This window comes from Haliotis rubra, unplaced genomic scaffold (assembly GCF_003918875.1).
Source record: "Haliotis rubra isolate DU_JTF1 unplaced genomic scaffold, ASM391887v1 Scf1511, whole genome shotgun sequence".
NCBI lineage: Eukaryota > Metazoa > Mollusca > Gastropoda > Lepetellida > Haliotidae > Haliotis > Haliotis rubra.
Genome location: NW_025765461.1, coordinates 86,457 through 101,292, shown reverse-complemented (window position 1 = coordinate 101,292; position 14,836 = coordinate 86,457). Strand labels below are relative to the sequence as shown.

Genomic DNA, 14,836 nt, shown 5'->3' with positions numbered 1-14,836 from the left:
ATTTTGAGACATGCTGTGATTATGGTGCCTGTGGTGTTTATAGTATTTTAGGTCAGTCTTGGGCTGTGTGGTATTTTTCACCCGAACGACCTGTTCACTTATGTTATTAAACTCCACCTTAACCACCAAGCAAGTATTTATGTCTGGAGGTCTATCAAATTACGCAAAGAAATAAACTCGATGTATTGCCCCTGAGCTTGGAAGGTATTTCTATCAAAATTATGTATTTTCAGAGACAAAGCGTAAGTCTAGTAGTATTGCATAACAGTCAGCAACAGAGCTCGCCCTGCGCATGCGCAGTGCATATGAACACGTCATAGCTCTGGTGACAATTCTATGCTCGCAGCCGCATATACTTTCAAGTCCAAACAAGGTTAGTACATGTATCAATATTTCACAGAGCATTTTTGCCCACTGACGGACATAGAAGAATGTGTGTAAATCGATAATGGGTGTATTTCGTTAAAACATTGTTTAGAAGCACTGTAAAGGACATGGTCCTACATGCATTTACAATAGACTGACAGGACGGCCATGTTTGTTGCATGCACTGACTTGGGATTGTGGGCTTTTTCAGAGGTTCGGTCGGAATCGTACAATACAATCAGATTTTGTCGTAAATTATGATTATGGACGGGTTGTCTCCTTCCTATTTACAGTAAAACTTTTGATCAATAACACGACACTAAAGAGCGAAAGCGAAAATAGGAAACTTTTCAGAGGCTATTCGCGGAATCATATGCGTCATAGGACCTCGAATGTATTTTATTGAAAATACGAAAAAGTATATTATTCCACTTGTATATCATGTACATACTGACTGAATATTAAATAAAACGAAATATTCTGTCTGTATATTTTTTCAAATTAAATAAAATGTAGTTGTTTCTGAAAATACAAATGTGTGAAAATACACTGGAATTCCGAAGGTACGATGGAAGGAGTGAGAGATGTTTGAGTTGACGTTTAGACTGGATTATAGCTTTATAATACCTATAACGTATACTCTATATCTATGTACCATCTACGTGTACTTCAGACTTTAAACAGGCAGGGCATTGAACGCGTTGTATTTTAATGCACTGACTGCAGTGTTGTCACCGACATGTCTGGCATTTTTAGTAATTTGTGTTTCCTGGGTGAGTCAAAATAATTTCTGTACAATTAATACTTACTGGTACACACGTCTCTTTGTTTATCTCTGACTGAGACTGAGTGAAAACGCCGTGTACCTGTTGTGTAATGTACTCCACTGGTGGTGTCACGGAGAGCTGATAAGGCTACAGAACGTTGGTTAATCTTTATTCAGTTGATTCAGTAGGTAGACTAAATTGAGCAAGTAATGTTAGACATATTTTATTTAGTTCAGGTCCTGGTCATATTTGGGTCTACCCAGACGTTGGATGTATAGCTAGCTTAACATTTTTCAAACCAGATTAAGATATACGTACACCCAAGAATGGACAAATATATTAGCCCATAGCACTAGACATGCACGTTTAAAGATTTGCATTGAAGCAGGGAAATATGTAATAGATTCGACCTTGTGTATATTTGCAAACGACCTTGCTCGTGCTCGAGGATGTACAAGGCTAAATATTGATACAAGGAGACCTCATAAACTTGCAAAGTCTGAAATAGTATGTACATGTAAGTTAAACAGTTTCGAAGATCTGTACCATTTCACTCTATATGTCTATCTTTAACGTTCGACAGCAATACATACCAAATAAACATTCAATTTGACCGTCAGCACAACAATGCATATGCCCATGGTAACCACAAACTATCAAGATTTAAGATTTGTTATGTTATGCTTCAAATATTTCTTCAAGAGCAGAAATGAAATGCGAATCTTTGTGAAAATATTGACGCATATGCACTTCATGAATGTGGGCCTATGGCCTTTGATACAATAAACGTTCGATAACACGGTGATGATTGTGATGTTAGACTGATGGCGCGTTATCGGGTTCCTATCACCGGTTTATCTGATCTGGATTTCGTGGAGGTTGTACTGGAGTTTGCTGATTGAAATGCTAAAATTCACTCACTCACTCACTCACTGTTAGTTGGTTATTCTACCGTATTTGCCTATACTTCTTTAACACAGCAGGTACCACTCGATTGGGGTTTAGGATGAAGGTATACGGGAATAGAGGATGCAGAATGTTAGAATATAGAAACAACTAAAATATTCGAGATTACAGTGCAGATCATTGCAATACGTTTCAGAATACCATCTTTTGGTTTCAGAAAGAGATGCGACGGTGTTTTGGTGACAGACAAAGACATAATAGGAGTGGAGAGAGAAGGAATGCTACACCTGTAAGAGATGGTACAAAGCTACTACAGCCTGGTGCCATCTGCGGCAGGAATAAAGGTGTCTCGGATATTGAGATGGACAGAGGTCCGGGTGCTGGTGTCTCCGAAACTGAGAAGGAAAGAAGTGGGGGTGCTCATGCCTCCAAAACTGAGAAGGAAAGAGGTGAGGATGCTGGTGTCTCGAAAACTGTGGACAGAGGTCGGGGGGCTGGTGTCTCCGAAACTGAGAAGGAAAGAGGTCGGTATGCTGGTGTCTCCAAAACTGAGACGGAAATAGGTCAAGGTGCTGGTGTCTCCGAACCTGAGGAGGAAAGAGGTCGGGGTTCTGGTGTCTCCGAAACTGAAAAGGAAAGAAGTCGGGGTGCTCATGTCTCCGAAACTGAGAAACAAAGAGGTCAGGATGCTGGTGTCTCGAAAACTGAGGACAGAGGTCGGGGGGCTGGTGTCTCCGAAACTGAGAAGGAAAGAGGTCGGTATGCTGGTGTCTCCGAAACTGAGACGGAAAAAGGTCAAGGTGCTGGTGTCTTGGATACTGAGAAGGAAAGAGGTCGGGGTTCTGGTGTCTCCGAAACTGAGAAGGAAAGAGGTCGGGGTGATGATGTCTCCGAAACTGAGAAGAAGAGAGGTCAGGCTGCTGGTGTCTCCGATACTGAGAAGGAAATAAGTCGGCGTGCTGGTGTCTCCGATACTGAGAAAGAAAGAAGTCGGTGTGCTGGTGTCGTGGAGACTAAGGTGGACAGAGGTCAGCGTGCTGGTTCAGCTGGTAAAAGGAAAATATACAAGGCTTTTGGAGAGGAGGAGGGAGAATGTTTTGGTGGTGGAAGAAAATGGAGGAGAGATCAAAGTACCATTGGAGGTGGAGATAGAGGAGACATTGAAGACGAAAGTGGAGGAGAAGACGTTGTTGATGGCAAGCAGGGAGGAAGTTGGGAGAGATTGCACTATGTGACTGCAGGTGGAGATAGAACTGTTCTTCGTGGAGGAAGAAAAAGACGAGACAAAGATCTCACTGTTGATGGAAAGCAGGGAGAATATGAGAGGTTTGGAGGAAGATGGGGGAGAGATGAGTACATCCTTGGAGGTGGAGGAGGCGCTATTGTCGGTGGAGGAAGAGAAAGAAGAGGCAGAAATGGCTCTGTGGGTGGAGAGCAGGGAGAGTACGAGAGGAAGGAAAGAGGTCAGCGTACTGGTGTCCTGGAAACTGAGAAGGAAACAGGTCAGGGCTCTGGTGTCTCCGATACTGAGAAGGAAAGAAGTCGGTGTGCAGGTGTGGTGGAAACTGAGGTGGACAGGGGTCGGGGTGCTGGTTCAGCTGAAAAAAGGAAAATAGACAAGGCTTTTGGAGAGGAGCGTGGAAATTGTTTTGGTGGTGGAAGAAAATGGAGGAGAGATCAAAATACTTTTGGAGGTGGAGATAGAGATAGAGGAGACATTGATGACGAAAGTGGAGGAGAAGACGTTGTTGATGGAAATCAGGGAGGAAGGTGGGAGAGATTGCAGTATATGACTGGAGGTGGAGACAGAACTGTTCTTCGTGGAGGAAGAAAAAGACGAGACAAAAATCTCACTGTTGATGGAAAGCAGGGAGAATATGAGAGGTTTGGAGCCAGATGGGAGAGAGATGAGTACATCCTTGGAGGTGGAGGAGGCGCTGTTGTCGGTGGAGGAAGAGAAAGACGGTTCAGAGATGGCTCTGTTGGTGAAAAACAGGGCGATTGTGGTGATGGCGGTGGTAAAATATGGAAGAAATACCATTACAACACTGAAGAAATTGATAAAGGAAACGATGACGTTTGTGCAGGAATAGAGTTAGGACTCGGAGATGGTGCTGTGTTGGGAATGCAGGGAAAATGTGATAGCAATGAAGAAAAAAGGAGAGGAGATCGTTGTACTGAAGGAAGAGAAGTAGATGGCACTGTCAAAACAGCGCAGCCACAATACGTTGATGGTGGCAGAATGTGGACAGGAGATTACATCAAAAGAGAAAGAATTACGAAAAGACAGGACAGCGAAAGAGGACAAAGACTGAGCGTAGATGATGGCGACAGACACAGAACAGATGCTGTTGATGGAGATGGACAGAACCTGATGGTGGACATCGTTGCAGATGTTACCAATGTGCAGAACGGCCATTCCAACATCATAGTACATCAAACAGTACATGTCAAGAATCTGATTGGTAGGTATTTTCGTTATGATTTACCGTATGCGTTAACTGTAGATCCATTCTCTTTATATGATACATGTCATTAGCGCGACAACAGATGTTCAGAGTGTTAATATTTTATAATGTTGACGGAAATAACCTGTTGAATAGAATATCTGTTCATCTAGACCCATATATTTCAGATAGTACATATGCTTTTCTCCTTTTGATATACAAGAAATGCGTTTCGCTAAAAATGACTTCACAATTTTGAAATTGTGTAAATCTGCTTGTTTGAATCTCTGGATGTTTCTTTACTCAACATCTCCCATGAATGACATTGTGTTGATGGAAAGGGTCATACATGGTAGAATTGTAATTACTCAGAATTAGGTTTTAATGCAATTATAAACAAAGTCAGGTGATTTAGATAGCCTAAAGGTCCTCTGTTGATTATTGTTTCAGTAATGCCAAGACGTGTTGGAAGAAGTAGGAAGCTTCGGTCAAGGTCACGGAAGGTAGCCACAAGATGTACGCAGACTGTTGGTGAGGTGGCCAAGGTCACGCGAAATACAGAGACGGTTGGTGAGGTGGCCAAGGTCACGCGACGTTCACAGACTCTCGGTGAGGTGTCCAAGGTCACGCGACGTTCACAGACTCTCGGTGAGGTGGCCAAGGTCACGCGACATACACAGACTGTTGGGGAGGTGGCCAAGGTCACACGTCAAACCAAGTCTGTGAGACGCTACTTGAGGCCACACTGCCAAGATCAGAAGGTCAAAGAAAATCTCACGATTTGGTTCCACGTTTTAGTTCAAATCGAGATCCTGGTGGTCCTGATCGTGATGATGTTCATGCAGCATTAATTCAATCCGAACATTTGCTGCAAAATACGCGTGCGCAGGAGGGTGTATAACAATTCAAGAGTGTGTTATATGCCGGAAATGTGTAAAACAGTTGTTTACTTGAAATAGGAATACGACACGTAGATTTTGCAAGTAATATTATGAAAATAGAATTCAGATTGAATTCATACCTTCCGAAAAAATATTTATGAGATTTATGTTCAACTAAGTGATCTACGTATTTGTAAACCACATTTTCAAGTTCAACATTTTGCCTGGATATCTTCCAATGAAATGTTAAACTTGCAAATATAGTTTACAAATACGTTAGATCACCCAGTTAAACATGAATCTCGGAAATATATTTTCAGAAGGACAGAATTCACTCTAAATTTTATTTTTATAATATTAAACAAAATCAATGTGTCCTATTTCAACTGAAACAACTGTCACACGTTCCCGGCATCAATTCTGCGCACGCCGGGGTGGGGACGAGGGAGTGGGGGAGTGGGTTGGGTGGCTCTTGTGGGTCAGGGTGGGTGGGTTAACATATTCCTGTATGGAATACAAGTGTAAGCCGCATCGGCTAAATCACTGCGTGTGCAGTACATTGTATTCCTGTTGTTAAATAACACATTATTTAGCACCGGAACAGATTCCGTATCCTCAAAGAGGAATTTTGTAGATACTTCTAGATGTTTAGCAAGTATTTGTCATGCCAATTTTAAGCATGTACTGTTATCAGCTTGTCAACGAACTGCATAGTGTAACCCTTTATACTGTGTACCTCACAATAAAACAGTCGAAAAGAAAGCCTTTCTGTGTATTATATGTGTATGATAATATTTAGATGTGTATTTAAGGATCTCTCCATATGATGAACGGAGTAATGCACAACAAAGTCTGGATTCTGTTTCAGTGGCGAATAGATGCCGTCATTTGGAATCTAAAACGTCATAACAGAATTTGACAAACATGGCGGCATATCAGCTTCACGAATCAGCTGCCATTTAGTCACTGTCGGTTGCCTGTTTTAGTGAACCTCGTGACCACATGCATGGTGTCGACAAACTAACCAATGATCGTAATCGAATCAGGGTTCGAACTACCAGTATGGACCAGATGTTCCCAACTGTTTCCCCTAAATACACGCGTCATTATCCCACGATGACCTGAGTGGCCTCGCCAAGCCGAATCATTCAAGGTGTGGCAGTCATCACTTTGACGTCTTGTCAACGCATATATAATCCGATATAACATGTCAATAGCTCTGTATGCATGTTGACTGTGTATTTAGTACAGTATTGTGACTTCCATAGGTTTCTATAGAGCATGCTAATGGTTACCGTTGAGACGTCGGATTGAGAGCTACTCCACAGTTCAGTACAAGATGTCCTACCTCTGTGACACATGCCTCGGCCTGCTACCAGTTGACGCCAACAGTTAAGATGGCCAGGCTTTATTTACCTGTGTTTACTGTAAGAGGAACTCAAAATACACGTACCACCATTTTCTAACACATACCGACATGTGTGCCGTGAAGAAGAAAGTGTGTTTCCAGATTCCCTCCTGTGCATGTCACAGGAAAGTGCAAGATGGGCGACTGACAGTTTCACTCATGCCACATGACGGATAAGACGTCCTCTTTCAACGTAAAGAGAGTTCTAGATGATATACCTAGAGACATTTTAGCCAAGTTTAACAAGACCAAGTCAAAGTCGAGAAAACCACCCTTGAAGAAAACAAGGGCACCAAACAGGAAGCCGCAGAAGAAGAGACAGGTTGCACCTAAGAATAAGAAGAGACAGGTTGCACCTAAGAATAAGAAGAGACAGGTTGCACCTAAGATTAAGAAGAGACAGGTTGCACCTAAGATTAAGAAGAGACAGGTTGCACCTATGAATAAGAAGAGACAGGTTGCACCTAAGAAGAAGAATAAGAGACAGGTTGCACCTTAGAAGAAGAAGAGACAGGTTGCACCTTAGAAGAAGGACCAAAAGACTGTACTGAATATACAGCCTGTGAAAATACAACATGCGTCGGAGATGAGGGCTGTGGTGGAACGGGAACTAGCTGTCTTGAAGCGTCAACAAGCAGCCTTAAACTATCGCATGGGTGAAGGGTATAAAAGAAAGCTTCAGACCTTCTAATTGCATACCGTATTAGATCACCATGGGGGATGCCACCTGTGAGAAAATATTTTCAAGGAGAGATGTCATGTTACGACACAGAAGAAATATACATAACATAAGACATCTCAGTTACACCCTTCTCCGCCGCCGCCACAAGTCCAGCCACCACCGCCGCAAGTCCACCCGCCGTTACAAGTATACCAACTATCTCCTCCGCCGCAAGTCCACCTGCCGTTACAAGTCAACCCACTATCTCCGCCGCCGCAAGTCCACTCGTCGCTGCCTCATTTACCCAGTACGTCGGATGTTCGAGAACGATTCAAATTCCTGATTCCCTCCAATGTGCTCGTGGTGGGAGCCAGTGGCTGTGGAAAGTCTGTGTTTACCTTTCATCTGATACGACATGGCCATTATATCAACACATCCGCGAACAGCTGCCTCATGTGACGTTTGTGAAAGGAATTCCCTACGATATATTGGACGGGGATTACTTTGATGCTCGTCAACGGAACGTCTTGGTGTTGGATGATTTCCTGGCCGAAGCAAAGTATGACAAGTGTATTTCACGGCTGTTCATTCAAACCTCCCATCACAAAAATGTACTGATCTTTCTTCTACTACAAACCCTGTTTCGAGAGACATTGCTTTGAACGCTCATTATGTCAGCTTATTTCATTCGCCCATAGATAAACATCAAATCAAAGTTTTTGCCTGGAGAACTTTCCCCGAAAACATGGATCACTTTATGGCCATGTATGAAAAAGCAGCCGAAAAACCCTTTGGACAACTCACCATCGATCTGAAACTTAGCACGAAAGACAAGGATCGACTGCATGTCAACCTCATAAATGATGACAACGGGAGAGCAACAGCACAGTCCGAACCCGACCTGCTGACGGACCAGTTCGCCAAGAAAATCGGATATATAGGCAACACAAGCAAACTACTCTTATGGGACTTCAAAATATAAAAATGTACAATACATCTACTCTTACCTATAATGTAATACATACGGTAAACGTTTTATCGCTTCACTGCATGGTTAAACAAACGCGTGTGTCCCGAATAGAACTCGAAGTTAATGTTGTGTCGCTGGTTGTTGAGGCTGGAATGACTCTCTGTTATTTAGGGGTGGTGTTCTTGAGGATGTTTCTCGCGGACATAAGATTGTACATTCAACAGCCCCCAAACCGTTGTGACACAAGCCCGTCCGCTCGGGTGGCATTTAAGTACTTTCAACAAACACACACACACACACACACACACACACACACACTTTGGAGTAGATAGCTGGGAGAAATTAGGTCGGTGCTCACAGGTAAAAATAATGCAGAAGCTGAGGTCGCTAGCTGAAATAGGTAGATTTTGTTTGCCATAGCGCCTCTAGAGCGATGTATGTGTTAAACCACGATTCATCTGTATACGCCACTGAGTGGCAAAGGAACAACTACGCTCTTGTGATAAAGAGAGCTTATCAGGGACCTTGACATACCTGAATTTCCAAGAATTGCTTCTCTTCGATGGTCACGTACATGATAGCTGTTACGGTTAATAATTTGCCGTGACAAAAGGTTTAAGAGTCCCCTTTGAACCAGCAAAATACAACAAAGACAAGTCTAAAATATTCAATAATATATTGAACAACAATCAGCAAGCTACAAAGAATGGCAATATAGATTTCTAGTACAATGCAATTGAGTCACAAATCTAAAATATTGGGTCACAAATATAAAATATTAACTCACCAGAGTCTTAACATTCACGGCGAGAACACATATACTGATTGAAGGTTGTTTAATTATAACTTAATCAATGTGTTATTACAAATTACAAAACACACACTCTCATAACATAGTATTATATTCTTTAAGATATTGAAGAGAAATAAGGAAGGAACTTTCAGTGTGGTTCCGGAGGCTTTCTGCGCTGCAAATGATTCACAATTAAACAAAAATCTGCTTCGTATACTGCGGCTTTGCTATGACGTCATGCATTCATGTGCATATTCATGTGTTTTCATGCCTTATTACGATCACGTGACTTGGATGAGCCAATCAACGTCTGATCCGGGTTGATCCGGCAAAAGGAGGATTGGAGGACCCCTATGGGACACCTTATCAGGATCTGAAGATACATTTGCATATCCATGTTTATTTTCTTACCACATTGTCTGTCGTCATAGCTACGATTCATTAACCTCGCCGACCTATTACATACGGCAATTCATTTGAATATATATTATGAGTTTTCTTACCTTACTGTCGTCATATCTACGATTCATTAACCACGCTGACCTGTGACTATATATAGCATTCATTTGCATATTCACGAGTTTTCTTATCTTGTCGTCGTCGTCATAGCTCTGATTCGTTCACCACCTCGCTGACCTATGACGTCCGGCATTCATTTTGCATATTCATGGGTTTTTCATGCCTTCACTAAGGTCACGGGATTTGGATGAGCCAATCAACATATATCTACGATTCATTAACCTCGCCGACCTATGACGTCATGCATTCATTTGCATATTAATGAGTTTCATGCATATCAATGACCCATATGTTAAATCAACACCGATCTACAGCAATCTACACCGATCTGCATTATTTATTGATTGTCACTAGTCATGGTTGGTAAAGTATGAATGGATGGTTGACAATGACACGTGAGGAATCACGATAATATCTCCATGTTGAATTGCCGGCCCCTACGAAACTTGAGGCAGATAGCATCACGTGACATTATACAAGCCTGCACGGTAACATGCACACCTCGGAATGCACCTAGCTGATTGCTTAACAATGACGTAGCTATTTGAAACAGGACAGTATATAAGAGCTGACAGTCACCCTTAATTCGTGGTGTTTTATTCAGAGAGGGGTTTGCAGCTAACGTTGTTTCGACCAGGCTCTGTGGTAGGCAGGACAGGTAAGTGTCACTTTCTTCACTTTACTTTCCTAGCTTGTCCAAGACTGAATTCCGTCATGAAAGTTACCGACAAGTGTTTCAATATCTCAGTTATATTATTATAGTATAGTATATTTATATAGCGCACATATCCACGCAACTAGAGCATGCTCAAGGCACTGGTATTTTTCCCTCGATCATTGGATGTCAATCTCAACGGTACATCGTATTATCAATCTCATCTCCTGGGGAGTATACAACTCTTGCTGCCACTAGGCGCACCGAGTTATTGTGGCTTTCTCATCTTGATGTGGCCACCATCTGGTCATATACCAACGGATTGGTGGGTTCTTTTAAGTGCACAGGGTTGTGTACTGTACACTAGGGGTTGTGACAACACGGAAAGAGTCTGCACACAAAGTTGACTCCAAGGTTTTTACACCCGCTCACAGGTGGGCTCGATCCCGGCACCTCAACCTCGCTGGATCACTAGCCTGGCGCCTTAGCCAGCTCGCCCACCGCCCACCTTACGACCATAACAAAGGCATTTGACAGTGATTCACTATCAAATTGGGGGCGGTGGGGTAACCTGTTGGTTAAAGCGTTCACGCCGAAGACCTAGGTTCGACTCCCTACCCGGGTTCGAGTACAATGAGTGAAGCTCTTTTCTTGTGTTCCCCCGCCGTGATATTGCTGGAATACTGCTAAAAGCGGCGTAAAACTAAACTCACTCACTATCAAACTGTGTTGGCATATGGCGTTTTCCAGCGTATCCTGGCACTCGTCACAAACACATGCGAAGACACGGCAACTCTCATACACCCTCGTATGCATACACATATAGCATTACGGCATACATCAATACTATAGATTGACCCACTGCAAAGGCTGCAGCAAACAGCTGATGAAGTGAACTCCTGTCTGTCCTGGTTGCTGCCTTTTTAACATGTAATTTATACAGGTCAAATTACGTGTGTCCGTTTATATTAAGGGTAAAAATGTACGTAGATTTCTAACAATTATAGAGTGACTTACTTCAATCAGAGTATTGGATGTCCTTCGCAAGACCTTTGGTATGCAATATAAGTTACTATTCCATGAAATCGTTTTAAGATTTGTCTTTGTAAAGCTGATATAATTCTTTCTACATTTCATCACAGAGACAACGGCGAGTGGTGACATACGAACCAGGGATCTGTTCAAACTCCGGGGCAATGTCTGAAGCTAGGGGGGCGCACCACGTCGCACCGTCTGGCTTCGAGCCAAACAAACAATTAGAGTACAGTTCTCAGCATATGAATGACCAAAATACATGTCTTTCAGAGAAAGGTAGAAAAGGAAAGATGAAACATGCCAACCAGTCTTTACAATCTGACCAAAAGCCAGACAGCTGTAAGATGCGTCTCTGTAATCGTCCTCAAATCGATATACTGCGCATTGTACAAATCGGGCACAATAGAAACACAATTTCCTTTATTCAAAAGAAAGACTCCAATGCTAGCCTTAGCAATACAACTATTGTACAACTCGGGCACAACAACATTGTATATATATACTTAGATGACAAACTCCCCACGAACATACTGCTAGGAGACACGGTCGTCGTGTACGTCCCCCCTGGGTGTGACGGCAGGCCCCGGGTGTTTGTCTGCGAACAGAGAGGACCTGACAACCAGATCGTCACCCACTGTCGCCACAAGTCGCCACGGATCTTTGAACGACAGACATTCGGAAACTTCCGGTCACGATACTGTCACATGATCAGATCTGTCCTGCTGCCAACTGCTTCCGGCTCCAGAAAGAAAGGTAAGTGTTGCCATGGACGGATGACATCTTAGAACTATATCGCACATAACAGTACCGTATGCGTCTACCACAAAACGTTTTGCATGGGTTCCCTGAGTCAAGAACATGACAATAATAAAGATATAGAAGTTTGCAGTAATGTTCTGAGAGAGTGTACATTTGTTTTTAAAAAATGGTATTTGAAAAATATTTGTGTGTGAAAACATTGTACATAGGGCACACTGACATAAAATGTAACTCGTCTTTATAATGTATTTTCTAAAAGGATAACATGTAATGTTTCAAACAATACCCTCCGGCGAGCCAAGCTTTTGTTTTCCTAGTTTGAAATTCTCAAATTCTTAATACTGATGAGTATTTTGTTAGGTCTCTTTAAAAAAATGTCTAAGTACTTTTAGTAAAATTTCAATCATGTCACAATACGTTATCACTGAGTTTGCTCCTAGCCGGGTTATGGTATCATTTGCATTTTAATTACTGTAACAATGTCATGATCATGATACACAATACAATAACAGTAACCGAATTGCAACACTATTACAACATTGTATTAATAATGCTATTTAAGTGTCTGGGACCCCCATTTTGTTGTCCAGGACCCCTGAAAATTCAGAGTATGAGTCCAAGGGACCCTCAAAGAAAATCCTTGTCATGGTAATCCAAAACTAGGAATTGATGCGCAGATGATCGACCATTGATTTAATCCAGTTTCATCCCACACACTCACCCACTAACACTCACCCACTCACTCACTCACTCAAGAAGAGCAAAATATATGAACACTGAACCAACATAATAGCCATTGGTGTAGACATTGGTTTTTTCGAAACGTGTATAAATATGTTTCCATCTTGTCAGCTGCGGACCGTCACAAGCCGTTGACTCCCGGGGACTGCGATGTCGTGACCATCAAGCATAGCGGCTGGATGGCGACTCACAAGAAGAAGATTGAAACCTCATAGTAGGAAATACCCGCTTCTTCATCCCATCGGGGTCAAGGACACCAGAAAACCGTGAACCCTGTGTGGCTTCTCTTATCAGAAATAGAGATATATTCACAGACCCTTTCGAAAAAAACGCATATTCCAGTTAGGGATACCTTGTAAGCCATATTGGCTCAAGTCTAAGACATTTTTACATTCCCTAGGCATAACTTGCAGGCATACAGGCATACTTGTTAGTATAAATATATTGCACATTTATATTAAGCATATGTTATGTACCCTTGTAAGCCATATTGGCTATATCAATAACAACTGTAAGTATATTATACATAACTTGCAATGTTAGTATATGTTGTACTGCGACCTTGTATAACATATACACATGTATATTTATCATATACCATGTGTTCCTGTAAGCCATATTGGCTATATCAATAACAACTGTAAGTATATTATACATAACTTGCAATGTTAGTATATATTGTACTGCCACCTTATATAACATATACACATGTATATTTATCATATACCATGTGTTCCTGTAAACCATATTGGCTATATCAATAACAACTGTAAGTATATTATACATAACTTGCAATGTTAGTATATGTTGTACTGCCACCTTATATAACATATACACATGTATATTTATCATATACAATGTGTTCCTGTACGCCATATTGGCTATGTCAATAACAACTGTAAGTATACTATACATAACTTGCAATGCTAGTATATGTATTGTACTTCTAGATGACATACATACATATCCTGTATATACTATGTTCCCTTGTAAGCCATATGGCTGCAAATAGTCTTATATTCAATCTTATGAAAAACACACATTTCAGTGCTTAATATTACACCGTACCACTGTAGTGTGTTACATCGGTAAGGCACTGATCTGGATGTTAACGTGTGTCACTGTAATTTAGTCGTGTCACTGTAATTTAGTCGTATCGTGAGACAAAAACATGTAAAATCATGATGATATACAGTTTACCTCTGTCAGATTGAAAGCCTCGTTGTACCACTGTCAGATTGAAAGCCTCGTTGTACCACTGTCACATTGAAAGCCTCGTTGTACCTCTGTCAGATTGAAAGCCTCGTCGTACCTCTGTCAGATTGAAAGCCTCGTTGTACCACTGTCACATTGAAAGCCTCGTTGTACCTCTGTCAGATTGAAAGCTTCGTTGTACCACTGTCAGAGTGAAAGCCTCGTTGTACCACTGTCAGATTGAAAGCCTCGCTGTACCTCTGTCACATTGAAAGCCTCGTTGTACCACTGTCAGATTTAAAGCCTCGTTGTACCACTGTCAGATTGAAAGCCTCGCTGTACCTCTGTCACATTGAAAGCCTCGTTGTACCACTGTCAGATTGAAAGCCTCGTTGTACCACTGTCAGATTGAAAGCATCGCTGTACCTCTGTCACATTGAAAGCCTCGTTGTACCACTGTCAGATTGAAAGCCTCGTTGTACCACTGTCAGATTGAAAGCCTCGTTGTACCACGGTCAGATTGAAAGCCTCGTTGTACCGCTGTCAAATTGAAAGCCTCGTTGTACCACTTTAGTTGAAATCTATGCCACAAAGAGAACATGTGTGTCACCATTTGCACATGTGACACACATTTAGACATTGTGTACATGAATAAAATGTCTAATGAATCTATATCATTGTTTTTCTATTATTTAAAACTATCTGTATTGAGACATATAGGTCCAAGTCCTTTC

At 41.8% G+C, this 14,836-nt stretch overlaps 2 protein-coding genes and 1 long non-coding RNA gene across 3 annotated transcripts; 2 read left to right on the top strand and 1 right to left on the bottom strand.

Moving 5' to 3' along the window:
• The first annotated feature begins 308 nt into the window (after positions 1-308).
• On the top strand, positions 309-5,810 carry LOC124270393 (protein IWS1 homolog). The gene is made up of 3 exons (XM_046705436.1): positions 309-373; positions 2,257-4,504; positions 4,937-5,810. Exons 2-3 carry the CDS (start codon positions 2,263-2,265, stop codon positions 5,335-5,337), a joined length of 2,643 nt encoding a protein of 880 aa, XP_046561392.1. The 5' UTR covers positions 309-373; positions 2,257-2,262; the 3' UTR covers positions 5,338-5,810.
• Positions 5,811-9,740: 3,930 nt separating this feature from the next.
• LOC124270394 lies at positions 9,741-13,310 on the top strand. The gene is made up of 3 exons (XM_046705437.1): positions 9,741-10,376; positions 11,516-12,161; positions 13,020-13,310. The coding sequence occupies exons 2-3, from the start codon at positions 11,570-11,572 to the stop codon at positions 13,121-13,123; spliced, it is 696 nt and encodes a 231-aa protein (XP_046561393.1). The 5' UTR covers positions 9,741-10,376; positions 11,516-11,569; the 3' UTR covers positions 13,124-13,310.
• A 506-nt stretch (positions 13,311-13,816) lies between these two features.
• Positions 13,817-14,768, bottom strand: LOC124270397. Its single transcript, XR_006896750.1, has 2 exons — positions 14,221-14,768; positions 13,817-14,108 (listed from the first exon to the last, which is right to left on the bottom strand). It is a non-coding gene; the product is annotated as an uncharacterized LOC124270397 (long non-coding RNA).
• Between the last annotated feature and the right edge of the window lie 68 nt (positions 14,769-14,836).

Bases quoted from the DNA above. Each gene is read 5' to 3' on its own strand.
- LOC124270393 (XM_046705436.1), top strand. From the start codon at position 2,263: ATGCGACGGTGTTTTGGTGACAGACAAAGACATAATAGGAGTGGAGAG. The intron at 4,505-4,936 runs GTAGGTATTTTC...TTATTGTTTCAG, and splicing joins ACATGTCAAGAATCTGATTG to TAATGCCAAGACGTGTTGGA.
- LOC124270394 (XM_046705437.1), top strand. From the start codon at position 11,570: ATGTCTGAAGCTAGGGGGGCGCACCACGTCGCACCGTCTGGCTTCGAG. The intron at 12,162-13,019 runs GTAAGTGTTGCC...CCATCTTGTCAG, and splicing joins TTCCGGCTCCAGAAAGAAAG to CTGCGGACCGTCACAAGCCG.